The sequence below is a fragment of the Gymnoscopelus microlampas genome (assembly GCF_963454915.1).
Source record: "Gymnoscopelus microlampas genome assembly, chromosome: 7".
Classification (NCBI taxonomy): domain Eukaryota; kingdom Metazoa; phylum Chordata; class Actinopteri; order Myctophiformes; family Myctophidae; genus Gymnoscopelus; species Gymnoscopelus microlampas.
The window spans coordinates 24276489-24292658 of NC_139944.1; the positions used below are offsets into that span (position 1 = coordinate 24276489).

General features: G+C 39.6%; 1 protein-coding gene across 2 annotated transcripts in view; it reads right to left on the reverse strand.

Moving 5' to 3' along the window:
• pax7a (paired box 7a) overlaps positions 1-15431 on the reverse strand; it is a gene marked incomplete at both ends in the record, with an annotated part of 54091 nt that extends 38660 nt beyond the window's left edge. Inside the window, 4 exons of one of the 2 annotated variants that reach the window (XM_084063575.1) lie at positions 12010-12138; positions 12681-12810; positions 13566-13801; positions 15347-15431. In XM_084063575.1, the coding sequence (XP_083919701.1) occupies positions 12010-12138; positions 12681-12810; positions 13566-13801; positions 15347-15431 (580 nt within the window). Of the gene's footprint in view, positions 1-12009; positions 12139-12665; positions 12811-13565; positions 13802-15346 lie in introns of both variants that reach the window. The other variant, XM_084063574.1, reaches the window with a different exon arrangement.
• Positions 15432-16170: the final 739 nt, after the last annotated feature.

Consider the following 16170-nt stretch of genomic DNA (forward strand, 5'->3'; position numbering starts at 1 on the left):
ACACAATATATCGATCAATTTATCAACAATTATATAACTAAAACAATTGGTGCTAAATAGCACTCAACTTGTTTTTTTGTTTGGCAATGATGGGCGAATCCCTTTTGGTGCTATAGGGCCCTATCTTAAAGGTGCTATATACTGTAGCACCTTTGTGAAATTGCACCATATAGAACAATTGGAGGTGCCTAATCTAAGCTGAAGAACCAGTAGAGAAGAACCCACAATTGGAATCAAATTAACACAGAGAATTCTACTGTGTACACATATTATGCAAATGGTTTGAGCAACAGTCAAAAGACAGGTGTTTAGTCTAATGGACCATAAATAATAATTACGAAAAATCTCTCTGTCATTTATCCTCTGGAAAATTGTACTTGTGTGAAATCAAAGAGGCCATAGTATGGCTCAGCTCGGCTTAAGATGTGATCTGTAATGCCAACTAATGCCAACAGAGATGCATGCTATACAGACAATACAATGAACGTTCAGATTCATCATTCACAGGGCTTCTTCTTTCCTGGTCAACTGTGACTACTTGGCACACTTGTATGGCATTCCCTATCTATCTAGCAAAGACCTAAGTGTTGATTTAAGAACATGAACCTTAGGGTCCCATTCTGGGCATGTCATTATAGGCAAACATTTGGCGAAAATATGACAACATTCCCTGAAGAAGGCAGTTAGCTGCCGAAATGTTGTTTTCCATTTCTCTGCGCCCAGAATACAAAATTGGCACTTTGGCTACCAGTGTGTGCGGCCACCTTTATTGTCTCTTAAAGACTATCTTTTGGAAATAGGAGAACAGTCTGTGAAAATAGCCAATGTACAAGCTCCAATGCGCTGTGTTGTGACGTGTTAAGATAAGACTTGTACATCAGCTATTTTGGCAAGTAGAGGGCCAAGTACGAACACCTGGGAGACCCTGGTCACCTTAGTATATAGATGGGGGTTAAGTGGTTAAGTAGTCCTACCCTGTCTACAGATTTTTTTTATTTACTTCTTAATATTTAATACTTTATATTAAAATAATATAAAGTATCATTATCAGATATAAATTTACCCTTCAAGTTCTTGTTTATCCCCATAATGACTAATGCTACAGGTTTTGTAGCGATTTGTAGCATTTAGAGGTATTGGGGCTTAATTGTAATAACTAATATAGTATATTGAGTAGGCTATTTGGTGCCTTATTTGTAAAAATAAATGTATATATAAAATCAAATATAAAATGTAAAAATTAAACATTTAAATGGTGCCCAGTGTTCTCAATGTTCCGCTTACCTTGAATTATACAAGATATTCTCACTGAACTTCTGAAGTGCTTTTACATACCTCTTTAGAGCTCATCCCTAATGTTTAACAGAGTACAAATGTCATGAATTCAATGAATCATTTTATTGCTAGCTAACATTATTATGGACACTTTTAAACAACCACCACCATTGTCTGAATGTCTGAGAAGGTCATAAAGTGAGTTAATTATGTTTGTCTGTTGTGGCAAAATGATGACGGCTTACTTTAATGATGTGAGCAGCAACTGCTCAAAGGGGTTTATTTTAGGGGCTGTTACATGACAACATTTTGTCTTATAAGAAAGAAATATGTTGTAGCATATATAAAGTTATCAGTGTGGTGACCATTCAGGTAGTTGTGAGATCATCCCTTTTCTACAAAAGCTACAAACCACTTTTTATCTGTGCTTGTATATTTTATTCTACATCAAAATTGGTCAAGAGAGCCTGGGTGAGGAAGCAAAGAGGATATTTCAAACCAATTAGATAAGAGTTTTTTTTTTCTTTCCCAAGATAACTAATACACATTTCCCCCATTAAAACCTTCGAAACAAATCTTCTCCACTGAGAACACTTCTCTCACGTCTCTCCTTGTGGCATGGCCTTGAATAAGCAGTGAGAGATAAATAAATGGCCTTTGCAAAAACATTGGCCTTCGTGTCAAGACAGATACCCACTCAAGAGCAGCAACCCATTCTTTTCTCATTTCCTCTGCTCTGTTTGGAACGATACTTCTGTCTAATAAAGAAGAGAGACTGCAATCCCACAGGGCCAAGCAGCGCTCTGTCAGCCATGAGTTCTGCTTCCCCTCTGGACAGCCCATGATTGTCCACTATACAGAGATAATTCTCACCGACCAGGATTCATTACAACAGCAAATCTATGAGTGATCTGCCCACCACAGGCTGAGCGAACGTACTGGCAACTGCAGAGAACTACCCAGAAAAGAAAACAAGAAACAGGCCTTCCAGGACTGCAAACCCCCCCCCCCCAAATTGGATTGTCAATAACGGCCCACAGACGTTTGTGAGAAGAGGAGAATAAAACAATGGAGCTGAAAATAAATACTCCAAAGCCACGATGATGACTCCACTTGGTAAACTAACACAGTATTGATCGCCTTCTCTCTTTTTTTTGTGTTTGTTTGTTTAGAAAAGCCTCATCCCTGCTAATAGCTGTCTGAGAGTGTAATCTCTCCCCTTGTCCTCCCCCATCTCTCCTCCCCTCCTCATTCCCTATTATGTGCCTCCTTTCAGCGCGCCTCAAATAGTTTAGGTTCAGTGTCGCACTGGGGTACAGAGCATGGGACTGGGGACCAATTGTGTTGCTAATGTTGACACCTGCCAGAGCGGGCTCGGTCTATGTGGGGCCCGGCGAGCTGCGAGCTGGATGCTCCCCCTCTTTAGCGAGATTAAGTGTGGGTTGCTGGGGGTCACAAATCACTGGACTCCCTCTGATGTTGTGAGGCACCGAGCCAGAGACGAAAAGGGACTAAAAAGGGAGCTGAGGAGAGCGAGAGAGAGGGACAGGGGAGGGAAGCAAGAGGAAGAGTGACAGTCTATTGTCTACTGAAAGGGAAGGGAATAATGTATCTTCTTGGCTGCATAACTAGTGTGCCCCATTCAAAAAATAAAATTAAATAAAATAAGTAATGTAATAAATAAATAAATAACTGTGACTGGATATAGCTCTTCCATGAAAAGCATGAAGCAAAATCTACCTTGCCAGCTCTGTTAAATTACAATAAATATGAATATTTGAAGACATCAACAAGTCAGAGAATAGCTGCTTCAGATGATGATTTGGTCCAAAGTCAAATTGTCAATAGGAAATAGGGGGTAGTCCACTGGTTCACCTCATGAAGATTCACAAGTGTAGGCTTTGAATTTTGTTCGACTAATGACATAACTGGTGCACTTATCCGTGGCCACTGCAGTGTGCATAAAGAAGGGTGAAACACACACACAATTGCAATGTTCTGGTAGACACAGCTGAAACAGCAAATAATGTGAGTCTAAAACTCCATATGAGCACACGGCTTATTGTGTTTTACTCACCTATAACATAACTGTTCATGCGAGGTCAACTAAATTGCTGTCAACCACTTAAGCTTTTGAAAATGCTCACCTATAATGATATGCCCAAAACGGGGATGCCAGGGTGAAAGTGGTTAAGTGTTGCAGTGTTAAAAACCCAAGATAGAAAAACCACCATGGCCACGAAAGATGTCCACCTCCACACCCCCCCCCCCTCTCTCTCTCTCTCTCTCTCTCTCTCTCTCTCTCTCTCTCTCTTTGCAGATGTACATTAATGCAGAGAGGCAGAGATGTGATTTGCAGCAGAAGCACCCTCTCCCTTTAAAGCTGCTGCTGTCCAGGCTGATCGTGTCAGTTTGAAGGCCCTATTCAAAAGTATTCATGCATCTGCCTTTGAGGCACAATGGCAGCTAGTTTATAAACTGTCTGCCCAGGCACCCAAAGGCTTTAGTTCTCATTGTTTTCGTACCCTTAATAAACTTTTTGGAGGAGTTCATCAACTCGCCTGAATAGACTATGCAGCCCAGTCTCAAGACAGAAAATAACAGAAGGGGTCTTTTCTCCTCCCTCCTTCTTCTCTTCCTTTTCTAGTGGCTCTGGGGTTCAACAATGGCGAGAGAAGGCCGTCAGACATCACAGGGCTTTTTGTACCAATACAACAAGAAAATTATTCAATAAAACAGAAAGTGCTTTCTCTCTCTAAAAAAAATAGGGATTTTGACAATTGATTGGAACAACATGAAGGGATGTGCTAATTCAAGCAGCATGATATGGTAAAAGAACGTTTACAAATAAAACACAAGCAAACAAAACGATTTGCTTTGTGAGTGACTTTGGCATTCTTAGTTGTCATTCCTAAATGCTGCACATTATATTTTATTATCAGCCATTGGTATTTTATAGCATGAGTAGCCTATAGTGTTCAGTCAAAATGGCAATTGAAAACGAATTGGCAAGTCAGCTGAAATGAGGTAATACGAAAATGTTTTTTTTTCTGCATTAAAAAATATATGATTGTTTAATACCTGTTAGACAGGCAGTTTAAATGACCAGGATCCAATAAAACGTCATATTGGCTGTAAGCCTTTAATCCACTGTCATATAAGCTACCTTTAAACTCTAAGGAAAAAAATATATAGCCAAAGACTCTAATAGATGTCCACTCTAATTAATTTCATACCTAATTAAAACACGACTAGAGTCCATGCTACCCTGTTTAGCCCGCTGGATGGCCATAATTGGAGTAATAGCGGAAAAGCCTGCTTAGAAATAAAAGCCCACAGCACAACATCACCACATCACCGTCAAAAACATGCGCTCATCAGTGTTGCCAGGTTTTGTGAGAGAAACAAGCAACCGGGTCTAGGAAAACAAGCCCAAAAGAAGCAACTGCAGGCCACATCACAGGAGCACTTTATCGTACAAGCAACTACGAGCTTATCTACTATTTTGAAATAAAATGTGTAATATTTGGAATATAAATTATTTTTTTGGGAAGCAAGCCTAAATAAGCAACTAGGACCTACAACACTTTAGAAACAAGCCCCAAAAAACGCAACCACCAATTTTTACAAGCAACTTTACAGAAAAATAAGCCCAAAGTGAGGTCGCTTATAAAAAGCCAACATGGCAACACTGGCGTTCATCCCCCCATCTGACCGAAAAGCGCTGGAAAGTCTTATTGGCCCCTGACCGACCGCCTACTGTTTCCCACCGACACACATGGCGCGTTTTAACACCCTAATTAGATCTGACAAGTTCAACGAGCTGGTTGGAGAAAAAGGAAAAGCTGGTCAGGTTATGATTTCCGAGTCAGGCTCCGTCACAGGGGAGCATCAGGACAGCTGATCCCTGTCAAGCTCGTTCATCTTCTTCCAGACAATTAAGCATCGCTGCTAACCTAAACCAACCCGTGGCTTAACACGTACATTTATGTAATAAATATAATAATAAATAATAAATAATAAATAATAAATAATAAATAATAAATAATAAATAATAAATAATAAATAATAAATAATAAATAATAAATCATTTCAAACACTATTTGGTAAAATTCCTCAACGATCCATACAGGCAAATGGGCTATGAGATTACAAACACGACACTCAAGATACATTTACTGGACACCAGTAAAACATACAAAGGCTATAAAACACCATAATGCCGCTTTAAAAAGTAGGGTCAAGTTAATAGGTCAACTAACCTATCAATCTAAAACACTTAAGCAATAGGCCTACTGATGATAATTGTTATAGGCCTACTCCCACCCCACCTGTTGACATGAATTATGGCGTGTGCTGCATGTCACGTGCATGTGTGTGTGTGTGTGTGTGTGTGTGTGTGTGTGTGTGTGTGTGTGTGTGTGTGTGTGTGTGTGTGTGTGTGTGTGTGTGTGTGTGTGTGTGTGTGTGTGTGTGTGTGTGTGTGTGTGTGTGTCAACCGGAGAGAGAGAGAGAGAGAGAGAGAGAGAGAGAGAGAGAGAGAGAGAGAGAGAGAGAGAGAGAGAGAGAGAAACTTTCAGGCAATATATGAAAATGGACATTCTTGTATTTTCAGCTATAAGCCTGCGGGCGCGCACGCACGCACACACACACACACACACACACACACACACACACACACACACACACACACACACACACACACACACACACACACACACACACACACACACACACACACACACACACACACACACACACACGGTGAAAATTTGCGGAATAAAACACGGGCAGAAATGAGAGCAACATCCTGCATTGACACATTGAAACACCCTTCTGTTGTGACAGGAAACCTGGAGGCCAAAGCTTCCTCTTAATGTGTCTCATATGGTTTGAGACCCCACCAGACATAAGCTCTTCTGGGTCTTTATAAAGCTAGCCTACTGAATTCAATTCTCGATGGTGAAATGATAGGCTGTAATTAAATAGCCTATCATTAGAAATGTTTAGTGGAATGGAGTACCTTTAATACCAACTTTCTTTTATTTAAAATCGTATAGGTAAAAAATGGACAAAATCCACCTAATAGGCCTATACCTAATATCAGGCCTATGATGTTTTCCGCGTGAAATGTTAACCTTGAAATGCTGCTATCTGGCCCTTACAATGTGTGATCGTATAACCCTATAAATGAGGGAGGGGGGAATTGAATCCTTTTAAGTTATTAAGCAGGAAAGGATTATAATAAACTCGTCTTCATAAATGAGCTAGAAATCCCCATGTCTTCCCAGCCGTACACTTTAGAATTTCCCACAAGAAGCTGGAGAGGGAAGATTGTCCCCTATTTCACGAGACGAGCCCCCACAAGAGATCGAGAGAAAGAACATTTTTCGAGTGCAGCCCAGATAGGGACACGTCCCACCGCCCCACGTGAGGAGCTGCTGCACTTTAATTAATATAGAACAGTGGTTCTCAACCTGTGGGTCGGGACCCCCAGGGGTCCCCACGTGATTTCTTGGGGGGGGGGGGGGGTCCCCAGATGACAGTGAGTGATGAGTGGAGTGACATTTTAAGGACTTTTAAGACCTTTTTATACCCTAAAAAAAGAAAGAAAAAGGAAAAGAAAAGGACAATTCTACTGTATCAAAAGTAATCAACAAACTATGGGCCTACTATAAAACTGGAAAACATTGGCCAAATAATATAAGATAGAGGCAAACATTGTGAAAATAGCAGATCTACAAGCTCACAAGCTTTGCAACTCCTACAATTCCAAGTGCTTGCTGGGGGCGGGTCCCTATAGTTCAAATATGGTTATTTTGGGGGGTCACGGCCTGAAAAGGTTGAGAACCACTGATATAGAAGGGCTTCGGAGCGCGGCTGTCAAGTTTGAAAAATGGTGCACCAACTGTTTAGTGCCATGAATGTTTTTTTTACGCTATCGGAATTGAAAGTACTGTCTGGTTGAATTTTTGTTGAACTTGTTTTTTAAAGGTGCCTTGTTGCCTGCTGAATGCTGCTCATGATCTGTACAGTAGCCTATGTCGTATAGGCTACCCCTGAAGTTACAGAACACACATATATATAGAGAGAGAACACTTGAGAACACTTGCACATACATAAAACTTGTATTGCTATACCATAACTAACCATATAGCTGTCAAAGTAATTTATTTGACCATTAAGTTTAATGATTTTCTGTCTTTCAGTTGCATACCAAATATTTATCTATGTTTAATTGTTATAGCCTACATTTGTCTTGTCTATAGCATATTGTAATCATTTGCACAGAAAGGTTCATTTTTACACTCACCGATAATTAATTGTATTGTGAAGTATTCATGGTGAGTTTTTTCTATATAATTATTATTATTACTATTATTATTATTATTATTATTAGGCTATTTGCAGTCATTTCCAACCCACGCCCCTTCATGGGAGAGGCCTATAGGCCTACCGATGTAAATTCCAGTGAAATGTGGGGACAGAGGGGAGGTTAATCCCAGTTTAATGCAGGGTCTGGGCTGTGATGATGGAAGTATGTTATCTCTGCCCAACATTTGGGTCTCCCTCAATTTCCACCCAGCCAAATAGCTGCAAGAAAGCAGTGCAGATGGAGTCACTCTCAATGCCTGAGGAAAAAACGTTATTAATAGCTAAATAACTTCCCCATATACTTTCACTAAATCTCTCTCACACACACTATATTCCAGATGGATTTGTTTGAAGTGGTCTCTCTCTTCATTCCCCTGTCCTTCTCATTCAGTTCGGCTTTATAGACCCGAAATATAGCTGCATTTTATATTTCCATATATAGAAACGCTCTCTGCGCGTCGGTATGGCTGTATACCTGCATGGAAACGGAGGCGGTTGCCTTATAAAACAGTGATTCTCAACCTGTGGGTCGGGATCCCCATGCACATGATTTTGGGAGGCGGTCCCCAGATGACAGTAAAGTGACAATTTAAGGACTTTTTTATACCTCAAAAAGAAAGGGGAAAAAAGACCATTACTGCATCAAAAGTAAATCAACAAACTAATTTGTAAAACTGGTCAAACATTGGCCAAAGGAGGAGTTGTGAGCTTGTAGATCTGCTATTTTCACAATTTGTATCTGTGGAATTGAAAATGTAATGCCTCAACTCCTACAATTCCAAGTGCTTATCAGGGTGGGGGGTCCCTAGTTCAAATATGATTATTTTGGGGGGCCGGTCACGGCCTGGAAAGGTTGAGCACCACTGCCTAATAACAGGGGGCTTGGCTGGCCTTTAATTATCATTACTATTATCACTTTATCATTCATAACCAACAACCGAACAATGCTTCTTTTGTGTTGTGTTGTTTTGTTTTTGTCAGAAACATGCTTGGATTTTCTAAATCTATACATCCGTGGTCATTTAATTGAATGTATGCATGCGGAACCCTAACCTGGAGCTTTGTAGCCCATTGTCTGACTTCATTATCTCATCCCAAATGCTCAGAAATCCCGCCTGCATGGCCGCTGTTTGATTAGATTAAGAACCTCAGGTAATCCGGCGATTTGCTGAAGTGTCCGTCGTCTGTCGCCATGCATGCAGCTCATAATGACAGTTTGTTGGAACAGATTCACAAATATGTGCAGCCTGCTTGGGTAAACCAAAATATCTAAACAAAAAATTGTAATATTTAAAATATATATTTTTTGTTTTACCCGGGCGCAACCTTTTGCTTCGTTGCCTATAAATGCAGTAGTTCTCAATGTGTGGTCCGGGGACCCCGAGGGTCCTTGAGAGGGGGTTCCAGGGGGTCCTCACTCCTCAGCAAAATGTGTTAATAGGCCGCCTATAGCATCAGAATCACTTTAACCTTATATTAACTATTTGAAAATAGCACATCCAGCAACTATTTTCAAACAACATCTGGAAATATAGCCAATAATATATATTTTTTTTAAAACATTTTAACAACATAGGCTAAATCTTGTATGGGGGTCCCTGTCACAAAATATGTTCAGATGGGGTCAGTGGCCGAATACATATTTATTTGGAGGTTTGAGAACTACTGCTACAAATAAACTTGGCATTGGCAATCAGCTCCAGCTAAGGCTACAGCACCACGGTGTGTGTGTGTGTGTGTGTGTGTGTGTGTGTGTGTGTGTGTGTGTGTGTGTGTGTGTGTGTGTGTGTGTGTGTGTGTGTGTGTGTGTGTGTGCGCGCGCGTGCGTGTGCGCGTGTGTGCAGGAATGATAGCATGTTTCCTGAACATGTGCTTTTTTTCCTGCTTCATGTAGCGACGTCGCATGTTGACAAAACTATGCCTAAAACCTAAAACCTAACCCAAACCCTAACCCTAACCTCATAAAAAATATATACAAACCTAACCCTAATCCTAACCCTAACCTCACAAAAATATGCCTAAACCTAACCTTAATCCTAACCTCACAAAAACTACGCGGAGAGAGAAAAAAGATCCCCACACAGTGGGATTCGATCACGAGAGGATGCGGCTACTAGCCAAGTGCTGCTACCAGGTTAACAACCGACGCATTAGAGTGAAACGACAGAGCGGCAATAACTGACGCCTATCTGTGAGAATGTGTTGCTACCACACTGTTCACCTTTAATAAAGCAAAGATTATATTGGGGGGGGGTACGTGATGTAACCTCTGAAAAAAATGAAATAAATCCATAATACACACAAATAAACAAATAGATAAATAAATAAAGTCTTAAAATCTGGATAAGTAAACCAAAAAAATCTCATGAATTTTGTGCCCAGGGCGAAGCCACTGAGCTCCGCACTGAGATGAAAGTGAAAAGAAATAAAGGGCTCTATTTAATCTGCTTTAAAACCCCTTTCCACACATAAGGGCTGTGCTTGAAACTCTGAGCGAGGGGCTGATTGGGGATAAATACATTTTTTTACCAATGCCTGCGAGCTATTACACCCTATAACACAGCCACCTATTCACCAGACATCGTTTCCACTACTTACTCTAATAAGTATTAACATTATTAAATGCCATCCGGATGGCAGTCTATAAACTGCATTACGGGGGGAAACGCGTCTCTTTCAAGAATGTAATTTTGTTCCATTTTTAAACACAAGCAAAGCACTAAAAATGGAAACGCGATTAATAGCCTAACGACAGGCATTATGGGCATTTCATATCGACATTAGAAAATCAATAATGATAATGCAATGACAGGCTAGTTAGCGTTTCAACTCATCAATTAAACTTGAATTAGTTCAAGATTTCTCGCCTACTGTTCCATACATTTTAACCCACAATTCTATAGCCTAATATTTGTTAAGCAGGAAAGGAAAGAAAGTTTGCAAAAGGTAAATATTTCATAAACAGTAGATATAGCATAAATATTTTTGGCTCATAGTTGCATGGTGGGACAGGAGAATGGACCGTTTCGCACTATTAAACGCCTTCTACTCCAACAGGCTATTATTTAATATTACAAAACTATCTACCAGCGGGGTGCACTGAATAATTCATGTCCTTTTATGTCCATCCTTGCCCTTTGTCCAAAGTTCTCTCTCTCTTCTCTTTGCGATATTTTTGAATGAGAATAGACGGGCCTATATTCCCCTTTTACCCGCTGCCCTGCTTTCCAGGATTTTGCTTTTGAACCTTTGAGTCTTCACTTTAGAAAAGCATCAATGAAGTGAGGTTCATCTTCAAGTTTGGAAAAAGTTTGGCAGTGTCGTTTTAAAGAAGAAGGAGCCTTTGTGGAGTCTTATCTAAACCCAATTCACACCATGTTTGATGATCTAAAGGGCGACCTTTGTATCGTTTTGGAAACGCATGGTGCATGCATTCTTTTTCCATTAGCTCAAAAATATGCATAGAATGCTAGGCCTACACAAAAATGTGCATAGTATAAATACAATTATATAAATATATCATTAATTCATTCATATATATATATATATATATAATTATTATTTATTTTTCTTATGTCAAAGCAACTGCCATATTTGACTGGATTAAAAAGGATGATATTTGTTCTCAACTTTTCCCATATTCCCATGGGCTGACTGTAGGTCTATAGTGAAATAATTTGCCCCGCCTATAAGCGGACGTAGATCTTTACGTTAACTGACAAGTGGTGATCTGTCACTGACACTGATTGTGAAATGGGTCAACTGTCAGCTGTCGTTTAGAGCTCGTTAAATCAGTGAAAGGGGAATTTGTTACACAAATTAATTTTCTGCCGTTAAATGCCCAGGCTCTCATAAATAAATAATTAAGTGATCGGGTAACTGTTGGCTTGGAGTTAAAGGTAAGCAGGGATACATTCGCCAGCTATTAGCCCACCGTGGATGTGAGAGAATCTCCCAAGAGGATGAGAAGTATATATCCATCTTAATATGTACAGCTTTTGAGAGCTGGATTTGTGCTGCCATTAAATACCTTCAACTATAACTAATAATAATAATAATAAAACTGAAACTATATAATGATAATATTAGACCTATTATCATTATTATTATACAATCCACGAAATTATGATGACTTTAATTCAATTAATGTAATTGTATTATTGATTGTTAATATTACACCTGTTATTAACTATAATATACATTAATTAATAACTGATTATATAATAAAGCTAATTGTATAATAATATTAGTTACTTACTAATACTAATAATACTAATAATTATTATAACTATAAATATTATTATTAGCCTATTATTACAGCTGACTTATAGCCCAGTACTGCTGTTGTTATAAACTTACCTTTATCACCGAGGATGCCATCGATGCTATGCTTCGTTTTCTTTTCTCCATCGTCATCCTTTTTATCACAGTCATCGTCGTCATCTTTTTTGCCAAACCGGGCCCTCAAAACGCGACTGATGGAACTCACTAATGATGACGAAAATAAATAAATAAATAAATCGATGATTAGGCCTGAAAAGGCATATTATGAAGTAAAACTGTAGTTTATATGTTTTAAATTATTTTTTCATAATGGCCTATCGAACAAAGGTACCCGATATCAAACATGTTTGTGACAGTGGGGTCATAATATCTAATTGATTTAGTTATATGCTTATTATATGAATCAATTGAAAGGTGCATGGCCACATTGCTCGCCTATACTGTTCCGTACATTTTACCCACAATTCTATGATATTTGTTAGGATATCGAAATGGCTACTACAGGAAAGGAAAGAAAGTTTGCAAAAGGTAAAAAAAAATTAAAAAAAAGAATCTAAAACTTTTTAGATTTATTTGGCTATTCAAAAATAGCAGATATACACGCTCATAGCGCGGCACCGAGTGCCGTGATATGAGCTTGTAGATCTGCAATTTTTTTTAAATCGTGAAAATTTATGCAAATCTTGAATATATATATTTGTTTCACTGATAATAAGAAATGGAGTGCTTACCAGAGGGAGCCTCACCTGAAGGAACCGTGCTTCTGTCGCACACCCCGTCCTTCAGCAGCTTGTCTCGGATCTCCCAGCTGAACATGCCGGGGTTCTCTCGCTTGTACTCCTCGATCCGCTTTTCAACGTCCGGAGTTGCCACCTGCTTTAGTTTGGAAATTGTACGATGGAAAATAAAATGAAATAAAAAAAATAACCAAGAAGGGCAGGGGAGTGGATGGATGGGACATCGAAACACATTTTAATATAAAGGATCACTTCAGGTGAGCATTGCAATAATTTGACACATTTGAAGAGAATTGCGTGTGTTTTGTTCACTTAAAGTAGCCTATTGTCTGCATTCGAGCGCATAAAAAAACAAGAAGTAAATCCTCATATATTATAGCCTACCATGTGTGCGACGTTGTAGCTTGCTTTAGGCAAGGGACACTGTCGTACGGTGAAAATTAAGCTAGTCTGTCAGCCTACTACAAAGTTTGTTGCATAGCCTATAGCACTGTTTCTCAAACAGTGGTCGGGACCTTTTTATGGGTCACAAGTAAATATCTCTTGTTTTTAGTTATTTCAAAACATTAAAAAAAAGAAATCCCCAAAAATGAAAATTCAAAGATTTTTCTAAAGAATCTCATGAATAAATAAAACAATTCCATAAATTAGAAAACAAATGTTCAATAAGTAGTGAAAATAGCCGATCTACAAGCTCACAACCCCTCGATTGCAATGCCATGGGAGCTTGTAGATCTGCTATTTTCAGCTAGCTTGGGTCGTGAGAGTCTCAAAAGTTTGGGAACCAGTGGCCTCTATAGCCATAGATTATGCTACAGGTATAAAGCCTATATGCTACATGTCATGATGCCAGAGGCCAACGGGTGGCATCCTGCCTTCCCTGGGTCCACTCACCCTGGGTTTACTGCCTCCGATGGCCCCGGGCCGGATCGAACCGGTCTCCTGATACCGACAGAGGATCTTGGAGACACAACCGTGAGAAACGCGTAGCTGTCGCGAGATTACGCAGGGTCGGATGCCGTGGTGGGCCATCTCTACTATCTTATGTCGGATATGGTTGGGCAGAGGCCTCCCGTTGATGAACACTCCGCCGAGCTGGTTGACCCGACCTTGGCCCAGGGGGGTTGACACTGTTCCACAATAAACAATGCAAGTCTCATCAAAACTGTCATATCCTGAAATGTCAAGGCAGAGTAGTCAAGTTAGGTGTTCACTGTCTGGAGAGAAAGATGAAACAGTGTTTATTATTAGGCCAGTGGTTCTCAACCTGTGGGTCCCCACATGATTTGTTATCTGGGGGATAACAGTGAAGTGACAATTTAAGGACATTTTAATACAAAAAAAAAAGTAAAATAAAAAAGACCATTACTGCATCAAAAGTAGGCTAATCAACAAAATATATCATAAGTTGTGAAAAAATTGGCCAAATTGTCAAATAATATAAGAACGAGGCACAACTTGCAATAGCCTACAAGCTCACAATGCCAGTGAGCTTGTAGATCTGCTATTTTCACAATATTTTCACAATTTAAAAAATGTTATGCCTCAACTCCTACAATTCCAAGTGCTGTCAGGGTGGGTGGGGGTTCAAATAGGATTATTTTGGGGGGTCACGGCCTGAAAAGGTTGAGAACCACTGTATTAGGCTGTAGAATTGACCAATAATATTGCATGGCTCTTTTGGGCAGGCCTACTCTTAATTGTTTCACAAAAGTGGTATGACTATTTGATAACATGGCCTCACGTTGTGTAAAAAACAACAATTATAATTGTAGGCTATACAAGTCATGTGAGATCAACCATCATAGAACTGGGCCCATTAATTGGGCTATAGAATGAGTCACTTCAACATTATCATCTTATACATTTTCAGAGGAGCATATCATGCTAAATTCGTTCGCGGTCAGTCTGGCTGACAGGATGCATCAAAGCACTTCACTATCCAATTTCACATTCAAGAGACACTAAAGAGTGTGCCACTTGGCACCTTGATTATTCCTAGGCATGCTGTACAAATATTGATGTGATCCTTTGAGTCCTCTCGACGCTGTGTTGTATTATTGCCATTTCCAGCAGCCGGACACTTCAACAAATCCCAGAGCTTGAGCAACTTGCGAGCTACGTGGTTTTTGTGCGTTTTAGTTCGGAGCTCTTGAGCACGAACTGGATGTAATGGGAAAACTGCTCCCATAAATGCATGCAAATACAAATTGATCTTTTTTTCCGCGCATGTGTTTAGACATCTCGAACGTCTGGCAGCGAACCGCGTACGAAATTAACGATTTGGTTAATGTAATTTGTAGCTATAACAGATTATAGGCTATAACAATGTGCACTAAATGCAGCATTCAGACAGTATAGGCTATAACAATGTGTTCTAAAAATGCAGCATTCAGACAGTTTCCCTATCCGTTTTAACAAGCACAATTTCACTACAATTTAAAAAGTGACTATGTTAAAAACGATGCTCATTCGTTTTCATGTTAACACTGCTGTCAAAATAGCTCAACTTCTGTAAAGAGACTATCGTCTACTTAGCATAACAATTGGTTATGGTCGTCATTTAGCCTAATGGTTGAATACACACCTTGGATAAGTATCAAATAGGCTGATAATATAGCTGATGGGTATGGATGGTGGTATAATTAATTAAAAGTGATTGATTGATTGCTTACCTTCCAGAGGGAAGCCAGTGCGCGGATAGTTCTGGCCTGGCGCAGGGCGCATCATTCGAGGCATTGTTCCCTGTAAAGTAGCCATTCTAGCTACTCAGAAAAACAGCGATCTATAGTTCTACAAAGTCCAGTCAAAAAAATCCGCGTGGAAGTGGAAACAGAATATCTTCAAATGCAAAAAAAAAAAAAAAAAAAAAAAAAGAACAGGAAAAAAACAAGTCTCAACAGTTATCGAAACATATAATCCCAAACGGAGAGAAAGTTGTGGATGAAGCCTGCTTCCACGGGGGGAAAAGTGATGATGCTCGTCAGTGAATTGCCAAATTAAAACCTCGATCAGGGAAGAGTGTGTGTAGCAGGCTATATGCAGAAGGGAGGGGGTGCAGCCTATACCTACACTTTTGGGACTGAATAGTGTGTTTTTTATTCTTTGTCTTCTTGATATGGTTTGTGGTCAGTATAGTTTTGATATTAAACGTCTTCTTGCTGGGGTGGAAGTTTAAGGGGCCAACTTTAGAGGCACGTTGGAGGAGGAGACATGCAGCTCTCCCATAGGCTCACCAGCCTTTCTTTTATGTACGATAGAGAGAGAGAGAGGGTTTAGCCAGCGCTCTGCCCACCAATCAGCACACAGCAACAGCATCCAGAGAGCACATTCCACTTTTAATTCATCGCTACCTCCCAAGTAAGACGACCTGGCTATACAGAAACATTCCAAATATATTATATCACAATAACATACAGACATTTGGCTTTTAGTGTGTTCTCTCTGCTTTCTGGTTTTGTTTTGTTTTGTTTATTTGCACAATATAAAACAGTACAAA